We start from the raw sequence: 23595 nt of genomic DNA, 5'->3' as shown, positions 1-23595 counted from the left end.
GGACTTGAGGCAGGGAAATGATATGGTACTATTTACATTTTTAAAAATCACCTGCAGTGAGGAGAATGGATTGGAGGGTTAGAGAGAGAATACTGAAGAGGCTGTTTGTGCCTACAGACAATAGTAGCCACAGTGCTGATCAGTAGAGAAGGGGAGAAGCGGGCTGATTCAGGACTGATTTGGAAGTTGGGGCAGTTTTAAAGATATGCCCACACATTCTTTGATACACCTCCCCTCAAGAGAGGGAGCTTAATTCCTCTCTCCAAAAGGGGGACTGGAGGTAGCTGTTAGCTTCTAGCAAAGAGTCTAGGGCAGACATTGAGGGATGTCACTTCTGTAGTTCGGTTGTTAATAGATCATGGCTTCCATCTGGGAGGCATGCTCTCTTGCTTGGGTAGATCGCTTATCCTGAGGGAAGCCAGCTACCTTGTTGTGCTGCAACTCTGTGGAGAGGTCCATGAAGCAAAGGACTGCAGTCTGCCAATAACTATGTGAGTGATCTTGGAAGCTGATCTCACCCCCTCCATCCCATCCTAGTAGAGCTTTCAGATGGCGTTAGTGGTAAAGAACTCACCTGCCAATGCAAAAGATGTAAGAGATGTGGGTTCGATCCCTGGGTCGGGAAGATTCCCCTGGAGGAGGGCATGGCAACCCACTCCAGTATTCTTGCCTGTAGAATCCCATGGACAGAGGAGCCTGACAGGCTACAGTCTATAGCGTCCCAAAGCATCAGACACGACTAAAGCAACTTAGCATGCACGCACAGCTCTATTAGTCAGCGTTCTCCAGTAAAAGAGGATGGATATATATAGAGAGAGATAAGAGATTTATTGTGGAACTGGCTCACAGGATTATAGAAGTTGATATTTGCCAGGATGTGCTGCCTGCAAGCTGGAGAACCAGGTATAATTCAGTCCAGTCTGAAGGCCTAAGAGATGAGGGGGCCACTGGTGTAAGTCCCAGAGTTTGAAGGCCTGAGAATTAGAAGCTTTGGTATCCAAGGGCAGGAAAGGATGCTGTGCCAGCTCAAGTAAAGAGAGAAAGAAGTCGTCCCTTCTCTACCTTGTTATTCTCTTTAGGCCCTCAACAGCCTGGGTGATGCCCACCCACATTGATGAGAGTTGATCTTATCTACTGATTCAAATGCTAATCTCTTCTGGGATTACTGTCACAGTTGCATGCAATAATGTTTTACCAGCAACTGGGTCATCTCTTAGCCCAGTCAAATTGACACACGAAATTAACCATCAGAGCAACTCTGTCAGTTCATGAGAGACCTCAAGCCAGAGGTATTTAGCTATGCCATGCTGATTCCTGACCCATAGAAACTATGGGTTTATCAAGAGACAAGAAATGTTTTCTGACTGTGAGATTTTTATGTAATTTGTTGGGTAGCAGTAAACAATTAATATAGAAGTAGGGCCTATGACTGATACACCTGTGTAAAGAGATGTGAGAGAAAGAGGTGGATGAAGAAAAACATCTAGGTTTGGAGTTTGAGCAACTAGATGGTAGTGGTGTCATTTATTAAAGTATGGAGGGTTTGGAGGATATAACACGCTGGTGTGAGGGAATCAATCATTCTGGTTTGGAGACATTTTGAAGAGACTGTAAGACATCCCAGTGGAAGTGTCAGCCAGGTAGTGAGCACAAAGCCATCATCAAAGCTCACCAGCCATCATCATCCTTCATCTTTGCGCGCTCAGTCATGTCTGGCTCTGTGACCCTATGGACTATAGCCCACCACGTTCCTCTGCCCGTGGGATTCTCTAAGCAAGAATATTAGAGTGGCTTGCATTTCCTACTTCAGAGGATCTCCCTGACCTGGGGATCAAACCTGCACCTCTTGTGACTCCTGCATTGGCAGGCAGATTCTTTACCACTGCGCTACCTGGGAAGGTATGTGCTCACCAGCCAACCAGTCTAATGTCTAATAAGGGACCACTTTTTGCCAGCCCCTTTTTTATGCCCTGGGGTCACAGTACAGAAAAGACAAAAACTCTGACCTCAAAGAGCTTACGTTCCATTAGGCAGCAACAAAGTATAAACAAACTAACAAGATTTCAGAAACAAAAAGTGATGAAAAAAATGAGATATCAAAATGTTGCTGAAGGTGCCATGTGCTATGTTAGCTAGACAGATCAAAGATGATCTTTAAAGCCACAGTAAGTGACTTGAGTTAGGTGTGTACATTTTTTGAAACACCAGCATACTGATGGTATGTAAATCCACTGGAATGGATGGGGCCACCTTGAGGAAGAATGCAGAAAGAGAAGATATCTCAAAACTAGTCCGAGGGCTTCATTATTTTGAGGTCAATGACAGGAGGACCCTGCAGAGAAGACCAGAAAGGTAGAAGAAAGATGGATAGGGTGGTGTCATGGATACAAGAGAAAGTATTTAAAAAGAAGGAAGTGGTGATCTGTGCCCAATGTGGTTACAAGTTGAGTACCATTAGAGCACAGAAGTAACCACTGGGCTGGGTAACCTAGATACTATGAGTAGTTTAATAAGAGACAATTCTTTGGTTGAACTGAAGGAACACAAGCTCTTTTAGAATGGTTAAGTAGAGAATGAGAGGTTAAAGATACTTCCTAAAATCAGTTGCCAAACAAAAATTTATTTTCTTATGTTTACACACAATGAGTAAGGAATTTGGGCAAGATTCAGCAGGTTGATTCTTCTGCTTCATGTGGTATCAACTGGGATGGTGCCTCAGTGATACTCTCTGGGTGGCTGGACAAGTCTCAAGTGTCCAAGAGGGCTTCAGTTGTATCCACTGCCTTGGTGGAGATAGCTAGAAGGCTGGCCTTAGCTGGCCACTTTCTCTCTCCACATGCTCAGACCCTTTCATATGGACACACCAGTGAGGTGGTCAGATTTATTAAGCAGAAGCTCAAGATGTAAGAGTAAGTGTTTGAGTGATAAGAGATGGAAGCCCTTGGTCTCTAAGGCTGTGCCTAAAAACTTGGACAGCACCACTACATTCTATAAATTAAGGCATTCACAGAAACAGCACCAGTGTCAAAAGAGGGATCTTGTACCACACTTTTCAATAGGAAGAGTGTCGAAGAATTTGTGGCCATCCTTAATCTGTTACAAGAGGTGATAAAATGGAAGCAGTAACTGTTGACAAGTCTAAGAGATTTTATCAGTGCTTTTTTACAGAAGCAGCAAAAAAGCAGTAGGTAGTTAGAATGTGGGATCACAGAGTATTTTTCCCAGAAAACTCTGAGTGAACCTAAAGCATGCCTGTATCTAATGGCAATATTCCACAGAAGAGGAAGATGTTGTAGGAGAGAGAAGTTGTAACTGGGACCAAAATCCTTGAGAAGGAAATAAAAAAAAAGAAACCCAGGGCAAAGAGAAGAGGTGGTCTCTCATGAACAGGAAAGTCTCATTCATGGTAACAAGAGAGAAGGCAGAAGGTAGAGGCACTTCCTACCCTGCTTTGCTCAGAAGTCACCTTATCAGTGATGCCTCCCTGGACACGCCTTTCTTAAATGGCACCTCAGTATGCCTGCTCTATGCCTTTCCCTGCTTTATTGTTCTCCATAGGGGATGTGCACCCCCATAATGCAAACACGGATTATCCACAGCATATGCAAGAGTGATATATTTTACTGATTGCTGGCACATAACAGGTACTCAATGTCAGCCAAAAGTCTGGAATGAATGAACACCACAGAGAGGTATCTGATGAGTGGTGCTGAAAGAGAAGCTTGATATGCAGATGTCTGACGGAGCCACGTGGCGGTAGTGGTAGTCGCGTGAGGATAAACTTGTATATTAATAAGTGTCAATCACAGCCCTCCCTCCCTTTTGTGCCTTTTCTGGCTGAGTCACAGTGATCAAGTTACTGAACCCCTCTGAGTCACAGGATTAGGACCTTGTTGGCACAAAGTGAGCCTTCCTCAAAGCCTGGCTCTCCTTTCCCACCGCTCTCCGTTTCCTCCGACCTGCCTATTCTCCCCTTTCTGCCCACTCTAGGCAGCTAGTTCTCTCTTTAAAGCCTCGGGAGCGCGCAGCACCTGGCTGCAGGCGCTGACCCCAACCAAGTTCCCGCAGTCCCCGAGCAGGGCGGGAGGGGTGAGCTGCACCCCGTGGCGGGGAGGGCGGGGTGGGGCCAACCCCAGAGCAGCCCTAGGCTGCGGATTCGCAGGGTCTCCACCCCTTCTCCCGTCTGTCCCAGGCCATGGCGAAGCTGTTGGTGCTCACCCTCTTGGGACTGGGGCTGGCATTCTTCAGGGATCACCGGTCTTCTTATCTGTGAGTTGGGCTGCAGCCCACCCCTGTACTGTCTGTCCTATCCACTAGCCAGACCCGGGAGTCTTCCCCCTCACCCTCCACCCCCAAGCTGGCTCCAGGCTCTTAGAAAATCAGAAGGCAAGTGCAGGATGTACATCCCAAAGCGATTTCATAAATATGCAACTTTCCCTAACCACCTGAACACCCTTGCTCACGGTCTGGGAGAGAGGCTAAGGAGGCGATTGCCCTTGGTGTGAGTGGCCAAGCTGTTGTCACACACCAATTAATTTTTCATAAATACTGGTGTATCTTGGCTACAGATTCACTTCTCAGATTTGCTGCAAAATAAATAACCAGACTGGAGGGGGCCTCTGATATTGTGAGAATTAGGGAAGAAGCTCCAGACTCAGTTGCCTGGCTGTGGCAGAAAACTACGCAGCGTGGAGATGCTCAGTTTGAGGCCTCGCTGAGAGACAGAAAACTTCCGTGTGCAGTGGGGCAGATGGGAAGGAATGGCCACCTGCTGCAGGGGAGATGTGTCAGGGCTTAGAGGAGAGACCTTGATGTCCTAGGTTCTTGCTGTGTCCCTTCCACTGGAGGATCTCTCACATTTATTTTTCATGAATATCAGTGTATGTTGGCTACTGTGTCACCAAAGCCTCATATAAGAAGCACCCAACAATGTGCTTGGGATATAGTAAGTATTTAATAAATGTGTCCTGCTTCCCTTAAAGGGAAAAGTGCCTTTCTTAGAAGTGTTCTGCTTCCCTTAAAGGTTTTATAAATTTTTAAGTACTATACAAGGGGGGAAAGTTTTCTAAGAAAGTATCAGTAGTTTCATAATAACTTTTTAATAGGGGTTCAAAGTCTAGAGATCACCCTAACCCTAACGATTAATCGGTCATACGTTATTGACTTTGAAGTAAAATATTACTAAAAATCAAACTGAACATTTTGGACTTTCAGAAAAAGATCATATGACCCTGTTGACTGTTTAGAAACATATATACATTCACTCAGAATAGATTTTTGTAAAAATTGGGATTTTCTTTTCTAATTGTTGATTACTTTTGGAATCACAAACTTAGAAAAAAGTAAGAAACAGACAGTGATTTGGGATTTTTAATCATGTAAAAATTATAGTTTGTGGATTTTCACTAACCATGGTACTATTTGTTGTCAAAGAATATATATTTATATACATAGTGCCTTATATATAATATTAATACATGTATGTAAATACATTATATACATGTGTATATAATGCATACATATACATATATACATAAAGTATAGCTTTACCACTACTACCCTAAAAAGTTTCTCTCTCAACATGAAGTCTTAGCTTATTTGAGCCAGCATTAATATTTCCCCAAGTTTGTTCCTTGGAACACACACAAGTCACAATACATGCTCTATAAAAAATAGGTTCCTTCAAAATCACTGCAGATGGTGACTGCAGCCATGAAATTAAAAGATGCTTACTCCTTGGAAGAAAAGTTATGACCAACCTAGAAAGCATATTCAAAAGCAGAGACATTACTTTGCCAACAAAGGTCCGTCTAGTCAAGTCTATGGTTTTTCCTGTGGTCATGTATGGATGTGAGAGTTGGACTTTGAAGAAAGCTGAGTGATGAAGAATTGATGCTTTTGAACTGAGGTGTTGGAGAAGACTCTTGAGAGTCCCTTGGACTGCAAGGAGATCCAACCAGTCCATTCTGAAGGAGATCAGCCCTGGGTGTTCTTTGGAAGGAATGATGCTAAAGCTGAAACTCCAGTACTTTGGCCACCTCATGCGAAGAGTTGACTCATTGGAAAAGACTCTGATGCTGGGAGGGATTGAGGGCAGGAGGAGAAGGGGACAACAGAGGATGAGATGGCTGGATGGCATCACCGACTCAATGGACATGAGTTTGAGTGAACTCTGGGAGTTGGTGATGGACAGGGAGGCCTGGCGTGCTGCGATTCATGGGGTCCCAAAGAGTCGGACACGACTGAGTGACTGAACTGAGACAAAGAAAGTTTGGGAAATGTCTATTATAGCCTTTTCCTAGAGATTGACAGTGCATTCTGGCACACTGAACACTTTGAAAAGTCCTTCAGTAACAAAATACACAAAATGATTTTGCTTTGTCATTTCACAGACTTATTTGCCCACATCCTTTACTCCCTTTACCACGTGTATAACTCTCTGGGATACAGTTTGAGACCGATTATTCTATACCATTGATTGGCACCAAGACTTAAATTTCAAGAGAAGTTGAGGTCTGGCCTTGGGCAGCAGGTTTCTGGAACCCCCAAGCCTGACTGTGATTTGTTTGAAGGGACCAAAGCACACTATGGTCATAGCTTAACATAATGTCAGTGTCTGCCAGTCCCCTCGGTAGCCTTGTCTGTGACTAGGGCGCCTCCCAGAACCACTTTTCCATGGGGACGCTGCAGTGGGAAGACCAGGTCTGGTTTGGAGTGAGAACTCCCTGTTTACTTTCACCACCCGAGTCCAGCACGTGGGGAGGGAGCCTCAGTCCTTTAACTTCTGGTTGTAATCAGAAGACTGAGAAGAGAAAGTGGCCATGCAGTGGACCTATGGTTTTTGAATGAAAAAGAGGGCTCGAACAGAGAGCAGAGTAGGAATAACGTGCAGCTGGGAGGATGGGTGGTTCAGTGGTAAAGAATCCATCTGTCAATGCAGGAGATGCGAGAGACACAGGTTTGATGTCTGGTGGAGTAGATGCCATGGAAAAGGGAATGGAAACCCACTCCAGTATTCTTGCCTGGGGAATCCCATAGACAGAGGAGCCTGGCGGGCTACAGTCCATGGCGTTGCAGAGTCAGATATGACTTAGCAACTAAACAACAGGATGGGTGGTTATGGGGATGGAAGATGGTGTAGAGCCTTCAAGCAGCTCAGATGGGGGAGGAAGGGAAATTGCCAGGAAGTCTGCGTGTTTCTCCTCCAAGATGCCCGCATTCTGCCTCAGTCTTGTACGTCTCCCTTTACTCGGCTCGCTCTTGCCGTCTTTCCTGCCCAGCGCCAAGCACCCTCACTTGGCAGACCTTTTCAAGAGCTCGCCTGAAACCTGAGACACGACCATCCTCTCACGCCCCATTGCCCGGCAACTTCTTTACAAAGGATATTAATAAATCCACTTCTTACCTTTCACTTTGCCTCTCCTGAACTTCATGAAGTCCCGAGACTAGGTGCACGGTTTCAGTCAGAAGATTGGGGGTTGGAGTCTCACACGAGGTTCACCTGGGCTCCTGCCCCACGTGAGGCAAGATTGCGTTCGAATTCCCACCTGAGGTGTGTGGTTTCAAAAGGACATTCAAATCCTGCAGCCCCCACCCCCACCCCCCGCCCTCCAACTTAGAACCAGCTAGAGAGCCTAGAGGATCAGTAAATTACCTTTACCCCCATTTTAGAGATAAGGTCTCTGAATGTCAGAGAAAATCATGAATCTGTCCAAGGGAGGAAGGGAAAAGATTATATGCTGAGACCAGCAGCAAGGTCGAGGTGAATCCTCAGAGGGGATACAACTTTTTTTCCCTCAGAGATGTGGCGTATGGGGCAGGTTCACAAGAAGTCCTATAGTCCTGGAGCAGGACGGAACTCGTGGACGGATACTAGATGTGCCTTGAGGGGTTCCCAGATGCTTCTGAGGTGACAGCAGCACAGAGGAAGGAAATAAGGGAGCTCCCTTGGGTTAGCAGTCTTTCCCGCCCATCTGTGCCTACGCCGCTGAGGTTTTGCAGAGTGCTCACTACGCAGGCGCACTGCACTTCCAGTGAACGAAGATGTAAACAGTGCCCCCTGGCGTATGGAAAGTTGAACATGCATCTCTGGGGCAACTTCCTCATTTCTTAAATTGGTGGTGCTTGCCACTCCAGTCGGAGAAGGCGATGGCACCCCACTCCAGTACTCTTGCCTGGAAAATCCCATGGATGCAAGAGTCTGGTGGGCTGCAGTCCATGGGGTCGCGAAGAGTCTGACACGACTGAGCGACTTCACTTTCACTTTTCACTTTCCTGCATTGGAGAAGGAAATGGCAAGCCACTCCAGTGTTCTTGCCTGGAGAATCCCAGGGACGGGGGGGCTTGGTGGGCTGCCGTCTATGGGGTCGCACTGAGTCGGACACGACTGAAGTGACTTAGCAGCAGCCTCCCAAATGCAGGAGACTTAAGAGACACGGGTTCAATCTCTAGGTTGGGAAGATCCCCTGGAGGAGGAAATGGCAACCCACTCCAGTATTCTTGCCTGGAGACTCCTATGGACAGAGGAGCCTGGGGGCTACCGTCCATAGGGTCACAAAGAGTCAGACACGACTGAAGCAATTTAGCAGGACGTAAGGCGTGAAACTCCTTATTACAAGGAAACAGCAAAGCTAGTGCTTATTAATAGTGTTAATATTTCTGCTACCCCAGTGCCCACTCCAGGCAACACACTCTAGTGGGAAAAGAATAGTGGAGGATTCCAGCAGACCTGGGCTGGACCTCAGTTCTGCAGCTTTCAGGTCACTTTGTTACTGACTTGGATTCTTGGGCTTTTTAATCAACAGAAATTGATAACAGGTTAGAGGAGAAATTCAGGCAAGCTTTTTTTGGGACTAGTGCTGCAACAGAGGGAGTAAACACAAGTAACAGGTTTCCTTGCTTGCTTCTTGACTGGGAAGCAATCTGGTCCCTTAAATGGGGTGAGGGTAGGTGCCTATCCAGTGGTCAGGCCGCAGGGGTGGCTTGGCTGGTTGGCCGACCTGCTTGATGGAACTGTGTGTAGGAATCGTGTGCAGTACCCTGCTTTTGCTCCGACAACGTATAAGTGGCTGTTGGATTTTTGGTCCTTTTTGCATCATATCGTTGATCATTTGTTCCAACTGCCTTATGCATACAGTTCTTTTTAGTCCCTTATAGTTTTTCTTCTGTTGCTCTGGGAGATGTTTGTCCAGGTGCAAGCATTGTAGCAAAGAGTCCCTGGTGTCAGCCTGCCTCAACTTTACCATTTTGAGCCTGTTTCTCCACCTAAATATTATGGGCTCATAATACCTATCACAGTAGGTATATGTGTAAAATCTGGCCCATGAAAGATACTCTGTAAATGTTAGTTTTTATTATTGCCGTATGCTGTCTCAAAAATCTACCTATGAATGATCCACTAAATGAGTGAAGTTTGAATATATGTTGTGGTAGGACCTCCCTGAGACCCTAGGTTAAGAACAAATAGTTCACTGGTCCTCCTCTATCAATGCAACCAACATCATCTTCTGCATCTGATGTGCTAGCCTGCTAATTCCACAAAACAATTCAGCAGACATCTACCAAGTACTTTCGTTTTACTTGGGCTCTGTGTACTTGTGCAAAGTCACAGGATAGAATAGGATGCAGTATTCAGTCACAGATTTCAGAATTTCGTGTTAGCAACGAGACTACAAACTGATTGCCATAAAACAGTATGGAAAGAGACTCTGTAGATGTATGTGTGAAGATTTGTGAGGATAAATGAAGGGGTCACTAATCCTATCACGAAAGATCAGGAGGAGTTGCAGACTGGTCATGAGTAGGAAACTTCCAGGTGGATTAGCAGGAAGGACTAGGTGGAGGGAAAACTGGCATAAGCAAGTGAAAGGAGAGAAAGTGATGTAGAGAATAGGATTCTTGGTGTCATGGCACCTGATTTCAAATCCAAATTCCAGGGCTTCCCTGGAGGCTCAGTGGTAAGAATCTGCCTGCCGGTGCAGGAGACATGGGTTCGATCCCTGATCTGAGCAGGAAGATGCCACATGGCGTGGAGCAACTAAGCCTGTGCACCACCACTATTGAGCCTGTGCTCTAGAGCCTGGGAGCCACAACTACTGAGCCTTGTGCTGCCACCACTAAAGCCACCGCACCCTGGAACCCATGCCCTACAACAAGAGAGGCCACCATAATGAGCAGCCCCCACTTGCTGCAAGAGGAGCAACAAAGACCCAGCAAAAAGAGAAAACAAACAAGGAAAATCATAAAAAATTAAATTCCATCCTTTTTAAGGATAGTAAGTCCCAATGCTGGGAGGGATTGGGGGCAGGAGGAGAAGGGGACGACAGAGGATGAGATGGCTGGATGGCATCACTGACTCAATGGACGCGAGTCTGAGTGAACTCCGGGAGTTGGTGATGGACAGGGAGACCTGGCGTGCTGCGATTCATGGGGTCGCAAAGAGTCGGACACGACTGAGCGACTGAACTGAACTGGAATGAAGTCCCAATAAGAAATATTGAAGAATGAGGAGTGTGCAGTGGCAGAAGATAGACCGGTGAGGATACACATGGCCCCAAGGAAAGTTCTAAAATGGATTTCTTAATGCAAAGCTAAAGATCCTCACTTTGTTTTGTAAGGAGGTGGCATGTATCTGCAAAGAATAATTCATAACAGGAAGTATGTGATTTCTGGCCAGCCTTCAGCAGCTTATTAATCAGCGATACATCACAAACATTGAACTTTGTCCTTTAGACCTGGAACATTGGGACTTAAGCCCTTGACAAGATATTTCCTGATAACTGAAAGTAAAATAGAAAAACATGAGCTGGATTATAGTAACACAATCTGAGCTGTCTTTTGGCATTTCTTCCAGTCTTTTGGAAGCAGTAATACCGGTAAATTATGCTGGGCAGAGGACTGAGTGTGATCTTTGCATTCATACTTGGGTTCCAACCCCAGCTCTGCCACTTCATAATTTTGTAGACATGAAAAGCCACTTAATCTTCGTCACCTGTGAAAAAGGGAAAACAGTACCTCAGGGAGAGGTTTGAGGATTAAAGCAGAGTAATTGAAGTACCTGAACTACAGTAACAATGATTAGTCTGTTGAGATTTGGGCTTCCCAGGTGGTGCTAGTGGTAAAGAACCTGCCTGCCAATGCAAGAGACACGAGACTCAGGTTCAATCCCTGGGTCAGGCAGATGCCCTGGAGAAGGGAACGGCACCCCACTCCAGTATTCTTGCCTGGAGAATCCCATGGACAGGGGAGCCTGGCGAGCTACAGTCCATGGGGTCACGCAGAGACTTAGCACCCACGCATGGCCACAAATTTGAACCAAAAGCAGCTGGGTGCTGACTGAATGCCTCCTTATCTACAATTGGCTCCCTTTAGCTCTGATCATTCTGCCTTTTCCAGGTTAGAGGTCAGCTTCCATGAGAGAGAAACCTGAGTAAGAATAGAGGCTAATCATTTCTGCTCTTGTCTGTCCTCTGTGAACACATCACATGCACTGAACCTTGCAAGCCTGTGTGATTTTGACTCTAAAAAGCTAATATGGCTGTCCTTGGCATTTTCCTCAAGTCTTCACCCGCTCACTGATGGCTTGTCGTCGACGCTCTTCTTCTGTGTCACTCTATTGTCCTTGATTATGACCGCTTGTACCTGTCTTTTGAGTTCCCTGGGGCACTCTGTACATATTCACTAAGCTTTTTGTAAAGCTATGTTTTCAAATGGTGGATCACAAAATCAATTTAGTCAAGTATGATCAGCCCTTATTTATTTATTGTTATTTTATTATTTTTAAAATTGAAGTATAGCTTCCCTGGTGACTCAGACGGTAAAGAATCTGTCTGCAATGTGGGAGACCCAGATTTGATACCTGGGGTGGGAAGAGCCTTTGGAGGAGGCAATGGCAATCCTCTCCAGTATTCTCGCCTGGAGAATTCCATGAACAGTGAAGCCCTGTGAGCTACAGTCCACGGGGTCACAAAGAGTTGGATATGACTGAGCAACTAGCATATAGTTGGTTTATGATATTATATTAGTCTTTCAGGTATACAGCATAGTGTTTAAATATTTTATAGATTATACTCTATAGTTATAAAATATTGGCTATGTTCTCTGTGCTGTACAATATATTCTTGTAGCTTATTTATCTTATATATACCAGTTTGTACCTCTTAGTTTCTATCCTTATATTGCCCCTCCCCACTTCCCTCTCCTATTGGTAACCACTAGTTTGTTCTCTGTATCTGTGAGTCGGTTTCTCTCTTGTTATATTCATTCATTTATTTCTTAGGTTCCACATGTAAGTGATAATATACAGTATTTGTCTTTCTCTGCCTGACATTTCACTAAGCCTAATACCTTCCAGTTCCATCTATGTTACTGAAAATGGCAAAATTTCATTAGTTTTCAGCCGGGGTCCAGCCCCTGCAGGATCCAGGGAAACCCGAAGGAGAAACGGCGTCGGCGATTGATTGAGAGAGAGAGATAGACAAGAATGTTGTAGATAAGAAACTAGAGGAGAGGAGAAAAGAAGCTGGAGTTCCTTGGTTTATACAGAAAATCAATAAAGTCTCAAGACAAGAGACTTGCACCGTCTACGTGAGGCCACAGGTGCCCTCCCGGTCTCCCAAGGGAGTGAAGGCGCAGGACGCCTTCCCGTTCAGGTCTTAGAAACCCAGGCAAATAAGTAGACACGGCGGATCTCCATACTCCAGATGGGAACTAGCCAGAAAAAGAGAGTAAGAGGAGGAAAATGATTGACACGAGGAGATCAAGCTGCTTTGATGAGCAAGATCCATAGCTTTATTTTTAAACGGTACTTATATACCTTTTTTGTACGTAGAGGGAAATGAAAGATGCAAGGTCATACAGAGTCAGCCCAACATTCCAGCGGTATTGCCTTTATCAACCATGATTTTTCTGCATACCTTTTCCACAAAAGATGTTGTGTACAGTATCTTCTGGCCTTGGAGGCCTGTGAACATTTTATGACCCTCTTTCGATAAAGGCTGCTCAACCAAAAAACTTGTTTTCCCTCAAAGTGTTTTTTCTTTATATTTCTAATCTATGTAAGCCTCAGAAAATGCCAAACAGAGTTACGTTTTTCACAGAGCAAAGGTGCAATGAGTTATAAGAAAGAACCAATTAGCTCAAAAGTTTGATGTGATTAAATTCAAGGATACACTTGTTTTTCTAGCGTTCTCACTATGTTAACTAATGCATTCCCAGGTGCACAGTGGATAAGAGATATGGGAATTTAGCAACAAGCATTGGCCCAATAATGAAATCCTACATCAGCACTAGCACTACTCTAATAACTTTTAACTCTTTCAAAGACTCTATGTTTTAGGCTTTCCGTGCCTCTCACAGTTGGGAGGCTGTAAATAATCACATGTGTAGCTATAAGGGTCTGGATATACCTGCCGAGCAAGCCAGAATGCTAACAGAGGGGGGTTGATTTGAAATATTCCTCTCATGTCCAGGAGACTTATTAGCTATAGCCCTAAGTTGATTTTCTCCAGAGAAAAGTGGTCAGGGTTAGCCCCCTGTTAATGTCAGAGGAGTTGGTGAAAGTCATGAAACAGTAAAACAGACAGATTCTGGTTTTGGGGTAGATGCTCGAGAAAGCCTAGGGAGCCCCTTGAGTTCTGAAGCCTTGCTTAACAGTTCTCTTCCACATGGCTTTGTCATGGGTGGGATCTCCCATGGCAGCTCCCGGCAGTTTTCTATGACTGTAAAATTCATACGTGCACACACACATATACACATTACATCTTTATCCACTGATCTGTTGGTGTGCTTAGGTTGCTTCTGTATCTTGACTATATCTTGGCTATTGTAAATCGTGCTGCTATGAACACTGAGGTACATATATCTTTTCAACTAGTGTTTTCATTTTCTTTGTACATATATGCAACTGTGGAATTGCTGGGTCACATGGTAGTTCTTTTAGTCTTTTGAGGAACTTCCATACTGTTTTCCACAGTGGCTGTGCCAATTTATATTCCCACCAACAGTGGATCATTTCAGTTCAGTCTCTCAGTCACTGTGTCTGACTCTTTGCAACCCCATGAACTGCAGCACGCCAGGCCTCCCTGTCCATCATCAACTCCCGGAGTCCACCCAAACCCATGTCCACTGAGTTGGCGATGCCATCCAACCATCTCATCCTCTGTTGTCCCCTTCTCCTCCTGCCCTCAATCTTTCCCAGCACCAGGGTCTTTTCAAATGAGTCAGCTCTTCGCATCAGGTGCCCAGAGTATTGGAATTTTAGCTTCAACATCAGTCCTTCCAATGAACACCCAGGACTGATCTTCTTTAGGATGGACTGGTTGGATCTCCTTACAGTCCAAGGGATTCTCAAGAGTCTTCTCCAACACCATAGTTCAGAAGCATCAATTCTACGGCACTCAGCTTTCTTTATAGTCCAACTCTCACATCCATACATGACTACTGGAAAAACCATAGCCTTGACTAGACAGACCTTTGTTTGCAAAGTAATGTCTCTGCTTTTTAATATGCTGCCTAGGTTGGTCATAACTTTCCTTCCAAGGAGTAAGTGTCTTTTAATTTCATGGCTGCAATCACCATCTGTAGTCATTTTGGAGCCCAGAAAAATAAAGTCAGCCACTGTTTCCCCATCTATTTGCCATGAAGTGATGGGAACGGATGCCATGATCTTAGTTTTCGGAATGTTGAGCTTTAAGCCAACTTTTTCACTCTCCTCTTTCACTTTCATCAAGAGGCTCTTTAGTTCTTCACTTTCTGCCATAAGGTGGTATCATCTGCAAGTCTGAGGTTATTGATATTTCTCCCGGCAATCTTGATTCCAGCTTGAGCTTCTTCCAGCCCAGCATTTCTCATGATGTACTCTGCATAGAAGTTAAATAAGCAGGGACAATACACAGCCTTGATGTACTCCTTTTCCTATTTGGAACCAGTCTGTTGTTCCATGTCTAGTTCGAACTGTTGCTTCCTGACCTGCATACAGATTTCTCAAGAGGCAGGTCAGATGGTCTGGTATTCCCATCTCTTTCAGAATTTTCCACAGTTGATTGTGATCCACACAGTCAAAGGCTTTGGCATAGTCAATAAAGCAGAAGTAGATGTTTTTCTGGAACTCTCTTGCTTTTTCGATGATCCAGCAGATGTTGGCAATTTGATCTCTGGTTCCTCTGCCTTTTCTAAAACCAGACTGAACATCTGAAATATTGTTCCTTTTTTTCCCAAACCCTCACCAGTGTTTGTGGGTTTTTTTGTATTATCATTAACTTTAAATAAATGAAACAGAATTGAATAGAAACGTTAAGAACGTATCGCATTGATTAGGGGAAGTATCCTTTCACGAACTTTGTTTCAGGTATGTGTGTGGTGTGCTGTGTGTTTCCACCAAATAAAATGCTTTTCCTAATGTGGGTCTTAGTTTGAAAAGTTGATAAAGCTCCAAAGTTTCCCTTTTATTTCTTTACTGCAAACTTTTGTGACTATATGTCAAATTTCCATTGTTGGAATACCTTTTTGTTTCTCAGTCATGGAGGCAGATCCCAACTTGCCTTTGAAGTCTGCTTTCCAAGTTCATGTCCATCATTCAGGGACCACCCTCTCCTTGCAACCAGGCTTTCCTCATCTGTGCATTCACCTCTGGATCTGTAGCATTCAGACTGGTAAATCTCTACTCCATGCTAACAATGAACCGTGGCTCTTTAACAAAGCTGATTTCTAGAGCTCATTGCTAGCCTCTTAAGCTCAGACCCTATTGAAGTGAAGTGAAGTGAAGTTGCTCAGTCGTGTCCGACTCTGCGACCCCATGGACCGTAGCCCACCAGGCTCCTCCATCCATGGGATTCTCCAGGCAAGAATACTGGAGTGGGTTGCCATTTCCTTCTCCAGGGGATCTTCCCTACCCAGGGACAGAACCCAGGTTTCCTGCATTGCAGGCAGGCTCTTTAACCTCTGAGCCACCAGGGAAGCCCCTATTAGACCCTATTAGAGGGTGAAAATGCTAGCTAATAACGCAGTAGTAGGGCTAGTGGGAACAGGCTACACTTTTTTTCTGAATGAAAAGATGGAAGATCAGTCACCGCCAAATTCGTATTACTTTATACCAGGTTGTTAACAATTTTATTCAAAGTGTCTAGTCACCCCTTCACCCATCCTCTTCCTTCTATGAGAGGAAATTATCAGTAAGGCAAGTGAGAGACTTCTCCGCCTGACTATCTTTAGTCAAATAAGATTTCTAGGGCTGGTTGGATAAGCATTGCTACTCACTCTGACTGTATTGTATCGTTGTTGTTCCTGTTCAATCACTAAGTAGTGTTGGACTCTTTTCAACCCCATGAACTGCAGCATACTATCCTTAGTGCTAAAAAAAAAAAAAAAAAAAGTTTATTGAGTAAGTCTCTTGGCTGAGCTAATGTTGTGGTCCTTTTCTTTCAAATGTCACGTCAACAACTCAACAGCTCTGTGCTATGTGCGCAGGCAGCCTGCTGGTGCCTCCTTCTCACAGCTGTTCTTTTTGCCTTGGTCGTTCACTCAGATGGTTCCCCAGGAAGTTTATGCATTCCGCTTTACTTTTGTGTGCATATGTGTGTGTGTGCTGTGTGTGTGCACGCATGTGTGCATGCGATGCCTTTAAATATGCTGGCCTTGGGTAGGATTTTCTGAAGCTATAAATCCTTTAAGCACACCTGTGTTTTTCAAATAACACACCTGAAATCAGGCGCCCAGTCCAGGCTTTGGGGCCACACTGGGCAGATAGGCAGGAGGCCTATCTGTCAGCAGCTCTAAAACATCAAATGGAATCAACTGGACCCAGGTTGTTATTTAACCCAAACGTCCACTTAGGGCTCCTGCCATGGGTGATGAAATAGTTCCCGTTCTGCCAAAGGGCACCGAGCCCTGAAAGGACACTGCACATCTTTGTGTATCCACCCAGGGCTTCCCAGGTGGTGTAGTGGTAAAGAATCCACCAGCCAACAGGAGACCTAAAAGATGCAGGTTCAATCCCTCAGTCAGGAAGAGCCCCTGGAGGAGGGGATGGCAACCCACTCCAGTACTCTTGTCTGGAGAATCCCATGGACAGAGGAGCCTGGTGGGCTGCAGTCCACGGGGTCACAGAGAGTCGGAATCAACTGAGCACACGGCACGTCTACCCCCCTCTGCTAAATACACACTAAACGTTGTGCCCAGGGGCCCCGTGTGTCTGGCCCAGGCCTGGTCTGACAGAATCGCTCCGGGACCACTAACCCTGGGGTTGAAACCTAGGCAAAGTTCGGTTAAGGAGAATTTTACTGGCTGCTTTTGCAACTTAGTTAAATTTCTGGATAGTTTTATGCATATTTTATTCCTTTTTATTTTCTTTCTCTTCCAGAGCAAGAATGAACGCTTCCCGAGAAGTAAAATCGGTAGAACTTCCTAACTGTAAATTAATAAAAGGAATAGGTAAGCATTTGAGAGGAGGAAGTATTATCAAATGCGTAAGTATTTGATAATACTCCACTTGAAGTATTACCTTGTGAGTTATTTGATTAATACACCTGTTTAATTCTGTTCAAAAATAAAACTACTAGCCAGGAGAGTATTATCAAGTCAATAGTTAGTTGTAAATACCAGATTACTTGACCTTCGACTCTACCAACCTGTCATCAAGGGGTTTGACCGCTGTTTTATTATTTGTTTTTGTTTGGGTCATTTAGCAGAAACAGTGGTCAGGAAGCATTTGATTTTATGGTAATATAACCTGAAGCGATGGCAGAGGAGGGACAGAAGGAGAAAGAGTAACGAGTAAAGGGTAAATGTTTGTGAAGGCCTCGCACCCCTTTGCCAGTCCCACAGGCCTTCTCCTTCTGCATTTCTCTTTTAATATCTGGAGGCAAAATTTTCCCAGAAGCCCCCAGTATATTTCCCCTCAGATCTCATTGGTCAGAGCTAGACGACAGGCTGGTGCCCTAGCTGCAAAGGAAGCTGGGAAAGTAATTAGAGGACCTCCTCTGTGGGAGGCAGGCCCCTCAGCAAAGATAAAAAGGACAGGTAACAGAAGCTGGTAGACAGCCAACAGGGAGGGTTGGAGGACTCAAGTCCCCATCTGGTTTCAACCAACCAGCTTTGTTATTTGAAAACAACTTGTTTGACATTCATGCTTTTGTTGTTTGAGGGCTTGCTTGTTTAGAATCATTTATCTCAGTTGTGGTTAGAAAGGCTAGACCACATGATTTTATGCAGATAGCATCAATTACCTTGGTCAGATAGCTTATATTGCAATCTTTTTTTTCTAGAAAACAAGCATGATATTGATATTAAATATCACTGGATATTTGTAAAATGAACATCTCCACTAAAATTAATACCAAATAAAAAATCATATATGTCTTGAGATTGAAATTCAAAAAATTTACATGTATTTAAAGCATAACTAACTTGGTGAATTATTTATTGATGTTTATAAAGGCATATTCAGAATATGAAATGTATCCTCACTTTAACCAAAGCATTTGAAATTTGCTTATGTTTCCAATAGGGCTTTTCAAAGAGTTTATTTGATTTGGAATGATTAGGTGTCAACATATATGGGGAGTTTACTCTGTGTCTTTAAAAACTGCAAGCTATTTTCAAATTACTATACCTTTTGTACATTTAGTGAATTTCCATGAACTTTAAGAGATTTCAGACTCCGAGGAAAAAGTTCTAGTTCATAAACTTAAAACAAATATATTAAGTGTAAGTTTTAAATACACTTTATTATATGAATCTCTAAATTTTTAAATAATCATACGAATCAATTTGAATACATAAAGGAAAGAATGATTTATTCTGAACCTATCAAAGAAGAACTAAATATGTGGCCCCATTTTCAAGTTGGGAGTGGTGAAGACAAGGCCCCCTAACTTCCAAGGGACCAATCTAAACAACCTGTGCTGTCTGTGCTCTTTTTTGAAGAAACTGGCGCTGAAGACCTGGAGATACTTCCCAATGGACTTGCTTTCTTTAGCGCCGTAAGTGTTGCCTTTCATTTCCTGTGCTCTGAACCATTTTCTAGGACCAGCAGCTTGCCTTTCATTTCAGCCTTCTTTATACCAATGCCCATCTTCAAGTAAAATGAGCAGTGATATGGTTCAAAAAACAACCTGTGTAGACATTCATACTGGTGTTATGATTATGATCGTATGTGTTCTACACAGGTTTGTATTCCTGTGGGTACACTGAGCTCCTGTATTCCGTTATCTTCCACTGTGACAGTTTGAGTCCAGTGAGTTCAAGAACGGCTTCCCATTCATCTGTCTGTTCCTTGAAGAACATAAGCAGTGTACTCAAATATCTGCTGACTTGAGTGTGTGTGTGTGCGCACATGCACGTGTTCCCCCTCACATATCATTTAGATTTTAATCCTTCTTTTTACACTTTTTGGAATAAGCCTTTTAATTTTAAGATGTTAGTAGGTCATGCCACAATTTCCAAACTTCTGGAAAGAAAAGCCCCCGTGTTGTGAAACTCTCCTGCATACAGATCATTGTGGTAGATGATATAGCTCAAAAACAGAAGTCATCACCCTCATGAAGGATAACAGAATTGATAGAATACAGTATTCAAGTCATCCAGCCACTGAAAATCCTTTGCTGCCTGTTGTAATTTATTTAATCCAGTTTTCTCCTATGAAGACTGATTGTCCTCTGAAGAGGTGTCTTACAAACTTTTTTTTTAAAGCTAAAGAATATAAATTTCCATTAAATCTTACACAGGACCCCACTATCTAAAACAAATAGTAGCTGAGCTGTTCTACCTTCAAGCTAAGGAAGGAGTTTCTCCCTGGAGTGATTAGACCCCAACCCTAAACCTTTGTTTCTGAGATGCTTCCATGAAACCCGCCAGGGGACGATCCGTAACCTGTGTTCCTTGCTTATATTACTGAAGCTTGTTAGTAAATGCCTCTTTCGTCTGCTCTTTATTTTTTTTAATCGTCATCATGGGTTGGTAGCGGTGATATTCAGCACACATGCTTTGTAGCTGGTGATGGAAGGGTCTGTGCCCATTATGTGGGGTCGTCTGGGAGCATGTGACTTCCAGAGACCCCCAAGAGCTGCTTGCACAAGCCAGCTAGTAGGCTTGCCATGTGGCTTGCAGCCTGAACCAGACGGTGCTGAACCCATGTGCTGTCTACCACCTCCATCGGCATTTGAAGTATTTGTACAGTAAAAAGTAAAGTATTTGTAAAGTTTTCTCCTCTGTTATTTTATAAGGGATTACAATATCCTGGAGTAAAAAGCTTTGAACCTGATAAGCCTGGAAAAATACTTCTGATGGACATGAACGAAGAGGATCCAACAGTGTTGGAACTGAAGATGACTGGAAGTAACTTTGATGCGTCTTCATTTAACCCTCATGGCATTAGCACATTCACAGATGAAGGTAACAAATTCAATGTCTATTAAAAATAAAACCAAATTAAAAAAAAAACAGAAAAATGTTAATGAATGAATATTTCTTTTTATCCAACTAAAGTACAGTCATGAATCATGTTCTCACTCTGGGTTTTAAACTTACCTCCTAGATGAATTAAACATAACATAACCATGTAAATCCTTCAGAATGCTAAAATACTTGAGATTTGCAAAGCACCTAATTTTTAAAAATAGCAGCATTCACATAATCCCTATAATTACCATAGTAATAATATCCAGCCCTAATAGGAATGAGTTTTTCCATTTTAAACAATTATACAGATCCAGGTGTTTACAACAACAGACTGCTCTAACATAAGACACGTGCAGTCTAGAGATCCACCGCCAGTCACCTTCAGTGCGTCGCTACCCACTGGTTCCTTTGTCTTCAGTTTCTCCACAGTTTGACAAACTGCCCCACCCATTATGCTTTCATTGGATTTCTTCCCTTCTTTTTGCAGCCATTGCCTTGGTCTCTACATTAATTCTCAACCATGGTTGTGCACACAAGCACCTGGAGAGTCTTAAAAAGCCTGATGCCCAGGCCCCAGCCCCAGATATTTTGATTCAGTTGCTCTGAGGGAGGCTTGAGTGGTAGTGCTTGTTACAAGCTCTCCAGCAGATAAGAATGTTAAGACCAGGGTTGAGAATAGCGCCTATCCCCATGGCCTCCATCAGACAATCCCTTCCTTGGTCCTTGCAGACTTTTCTGCAAGGGGGGGACTAAAACTGCTGCCTTGAAAGCCACCAGCAATGTCCTCATTAAGAAACTCTCTCTCGCAACTCTTTCCCCCCCTTTCTTCACCCTTATGATACTGGTGTCCACTCAGTGGTAAAGAATCTGCCTACAATGCAGGACCCTCAGGAGACCCAGGCTCCCTACCTGGGTTGGAAAGATCCCCTGGAGAAGAGAATGGCAACCCATTCAAGAATTCTTGCCTGGAGAATTCCATGGACAGAGGAGCCTGGTGGGCTACAGTCCTTGGGGTCACAAAGAGTTGGACACAACCGAGTGACTAACACAACACCTACAGCCAAATTAAACTCAAAATGTTAAAAAGTAATTCTTCATCCTCTTATCTTCCCTTTTTCATGTTTACTCCATATGACTTCCCTTCTTCCATATATATATCTTCTGAAATTTATATACATACCTATGTATTTCCCTTTCAGTGATCTCTTCACCCATTTATTAACATTATATTTTATTTTTAAAATATCGTAAGTGCAAAGAAATAGGATGTGGGGTGTGTGCCTGCTCTTTTGAGTTAAAAAGGGAAAATAACCACATGAATATTATACAGGTCCTCATATAAATTACTTTTGCATTAGACACTGCATCATGGACTCCTTTCCCTGACAGTGCGTTCAGAGCGGCTTTGCAGTGGCTGTTTGGAATTCTGTGGCATGGGAGAACCATTATACAGTTCATCTGTTGATGGATATTGAGCCTGTTCCCACCTTTATGCTCACTGAAAACGAATGCCAGAATAAACATCCATATGCACGTAGCTTCTATGACTGCTTATGATAAATTCCCAGAGGTGGATTCTGCTGTGCAAAACGTGAATCTGGGTTTTAATCCTCACTTAGGATTGATTTCCACTTCCCATATTCCTCAGCCATCATCAGGGACTTTTGGTACTTCCTGTCAAATTCCTCTCATATCCTTCCCTGCCTTTTCCTGTCAGTAGGGTAAGGCTCCAGGGCTTCCTTACAGGGGACTTTCAACCAAGGAGTAACATGACTGTGGGTATAGCAGTAATCCAGGCATGTGGAGAGAAGCAGCGTCCTCCTGATCTAGCCCTTCTTTTCACCTGTCTGGATTCCTGCTCTACCCACAGTCATATACTCCCTGGTTGAAAGCCCTGTAAGTAAGCCCTGGAGCCTCACCCTAAGCCCTGCAAGACTAACCTGGAGTCCTGTGTCTGTGGCTTTAATCCTCCCACTCTTTCACTCACTTCTACTCCAACTACAACCTCCCACTAAGCTCCTGCCTCAGGCCCTTTGCACCTTCTCTTCCTTCCACCTAGAACACCCTTTCCCCAGATATTCATATAGTTCAGTCTCTCATTTCATTTCAGTATCTGCTTTAGCATCATCTTCTCAGAACTTGCCTGACTCCCATGAACAAAACATCTCATTACTCTGCATCCCTTTATCTGGTTTTATTTTCCTTCTGTAGCACTTAACACCAATTAAAATAAACATCTGCTTGGCAAGGGGCCCAATGGGAAGTCTCACAGCTGGCTTTTCTTTTCAGATTTCTTCCATTCAACCTCCTAAACTTGACACTATTTTCCTTTAAACACCAATTTGGTCATGTCAAAGTTTTCCAAAGGTGCACTGCTTCCGAAGGCAGAGACCATGGTCTAACATCTGATCACTCCTTCTTGACCACTTACGCTGGTCTCTTTCATGCCGCAGAGTTGCACCGACTCCTGGAAGCTAAATCCCTTTGAGATTATCTCTCAGGTGCTCTTTTTATGGAATTTATCATCTCACGCTGTGTAAATTACACCTGAGCACACCTTCTCTTATTGATATTCTTCTCATCTTTTATCTCTTTTATCTCAGTGCTACATCTTGCTGAGACCATTTGCAGCAGAAAGCTTAATAAGCTCTTTGGAGTTTTAGTGTCAAGGGCTGCTCATTCTTAAGTTGAGGACTTTTTCCCCCCTGTGGAGTCTGGTGGTTTTTAGACTGTCACCGGGTCTTCCTTTAGCCATTTTTCTCTGGAGCAATCACAAATGCTTCTCTCTACAAAGAGATGAAAATATTCCATCTGCCTGACATCCTAAGTACTGGTTGGAGGTGGGTAGAAATTGCTTTTTAGAGACAGAGCTGACAGCTGAGAGCTCAGTTAATGTTTCGATTTTTGTTTTTAATCTCTTCTCAGATAATACTGTGTACCTGCTGGTGGTGAGCCATCCAGATTTTAAGTCCACGGTTGAGTTGTTTAAATTTCAAGAAGAAGAAAAGTCGCTTTTGCATCTGAAAACCATCAGACATGAACTTCTGCCTAAGTACTGAGATATGTCATATTCCTACTTTCCTTTAACACCAGGAGATGGTGTGTCTACTTTTAGTGTTTCCTTTTGGCAGGGGTGGAGGGTGGGGTGGGGGGATAATGGCAACTCTCCTTTCTCTTTTTTAAAATTTTACTTTGCTTTCA

At 43.8% G+C, this 23595-nt stretch overlaps 1 protein-coding gene across 2 annotated transcripts in view; it reads left to right on the top strand.

Annotated features, from left to right (window-relative positions):
- Window positions 1-3996: 3996 nt before the first annotated feature.
- Window positions 3997-23595, top strand: part of PON1 (paraoxonase 1) — a 35330-nt gene continuing 15731 nt past the window's right edge. The window contains exons 1-5 of one of the 2 annotated variants that reach the window (XM_040260473.1): window positions 3997-4269; window positions 17357-17427; window positions 18922-18977; window positions 20220-20388; window positions 23320-23446. In XM_040260473.1, coding sequence (XP_040116407.1) covers window positions 4196-4269; window positions 17357-17427; window positions 18922-18977; window positions 20220-20388; window positions 23320-23446 — 497 coding nt within the window. In that variant the 5' untranslated portion in view covers window positions 3997-4195. The remainder of the gene's footprint in view (window positions 4270-17356; window positions 17428-18921; window positions 18978-20219; window positions 20389-23319; window positions 23447-23595) is intronic. The other variant, XM_040260474.1, reaches the window with a different exon arrangement.

Source organism: Oryx dammah, unplaced genomic scaffold (genome assembly GCF_014754425.2).
Source record: "Oryx dammah isolate SB20612 unplaced genomic scaffold, SCBI_Odam_1.1 HiC_scaffold_18, whole genome shotgun sequence".
Classification (NCBI taxonomy): Eukaryota; Metazoa; Chordata; class Mammalia; order Artiodactyla; family Bovidae; genus Oryx; species Oryx dammah.
The sequence above is the reverse complement of the archived record's forward strand: the minus strand, read 5'-3'. Positions and strand labels throughout refer to the sequence as shown.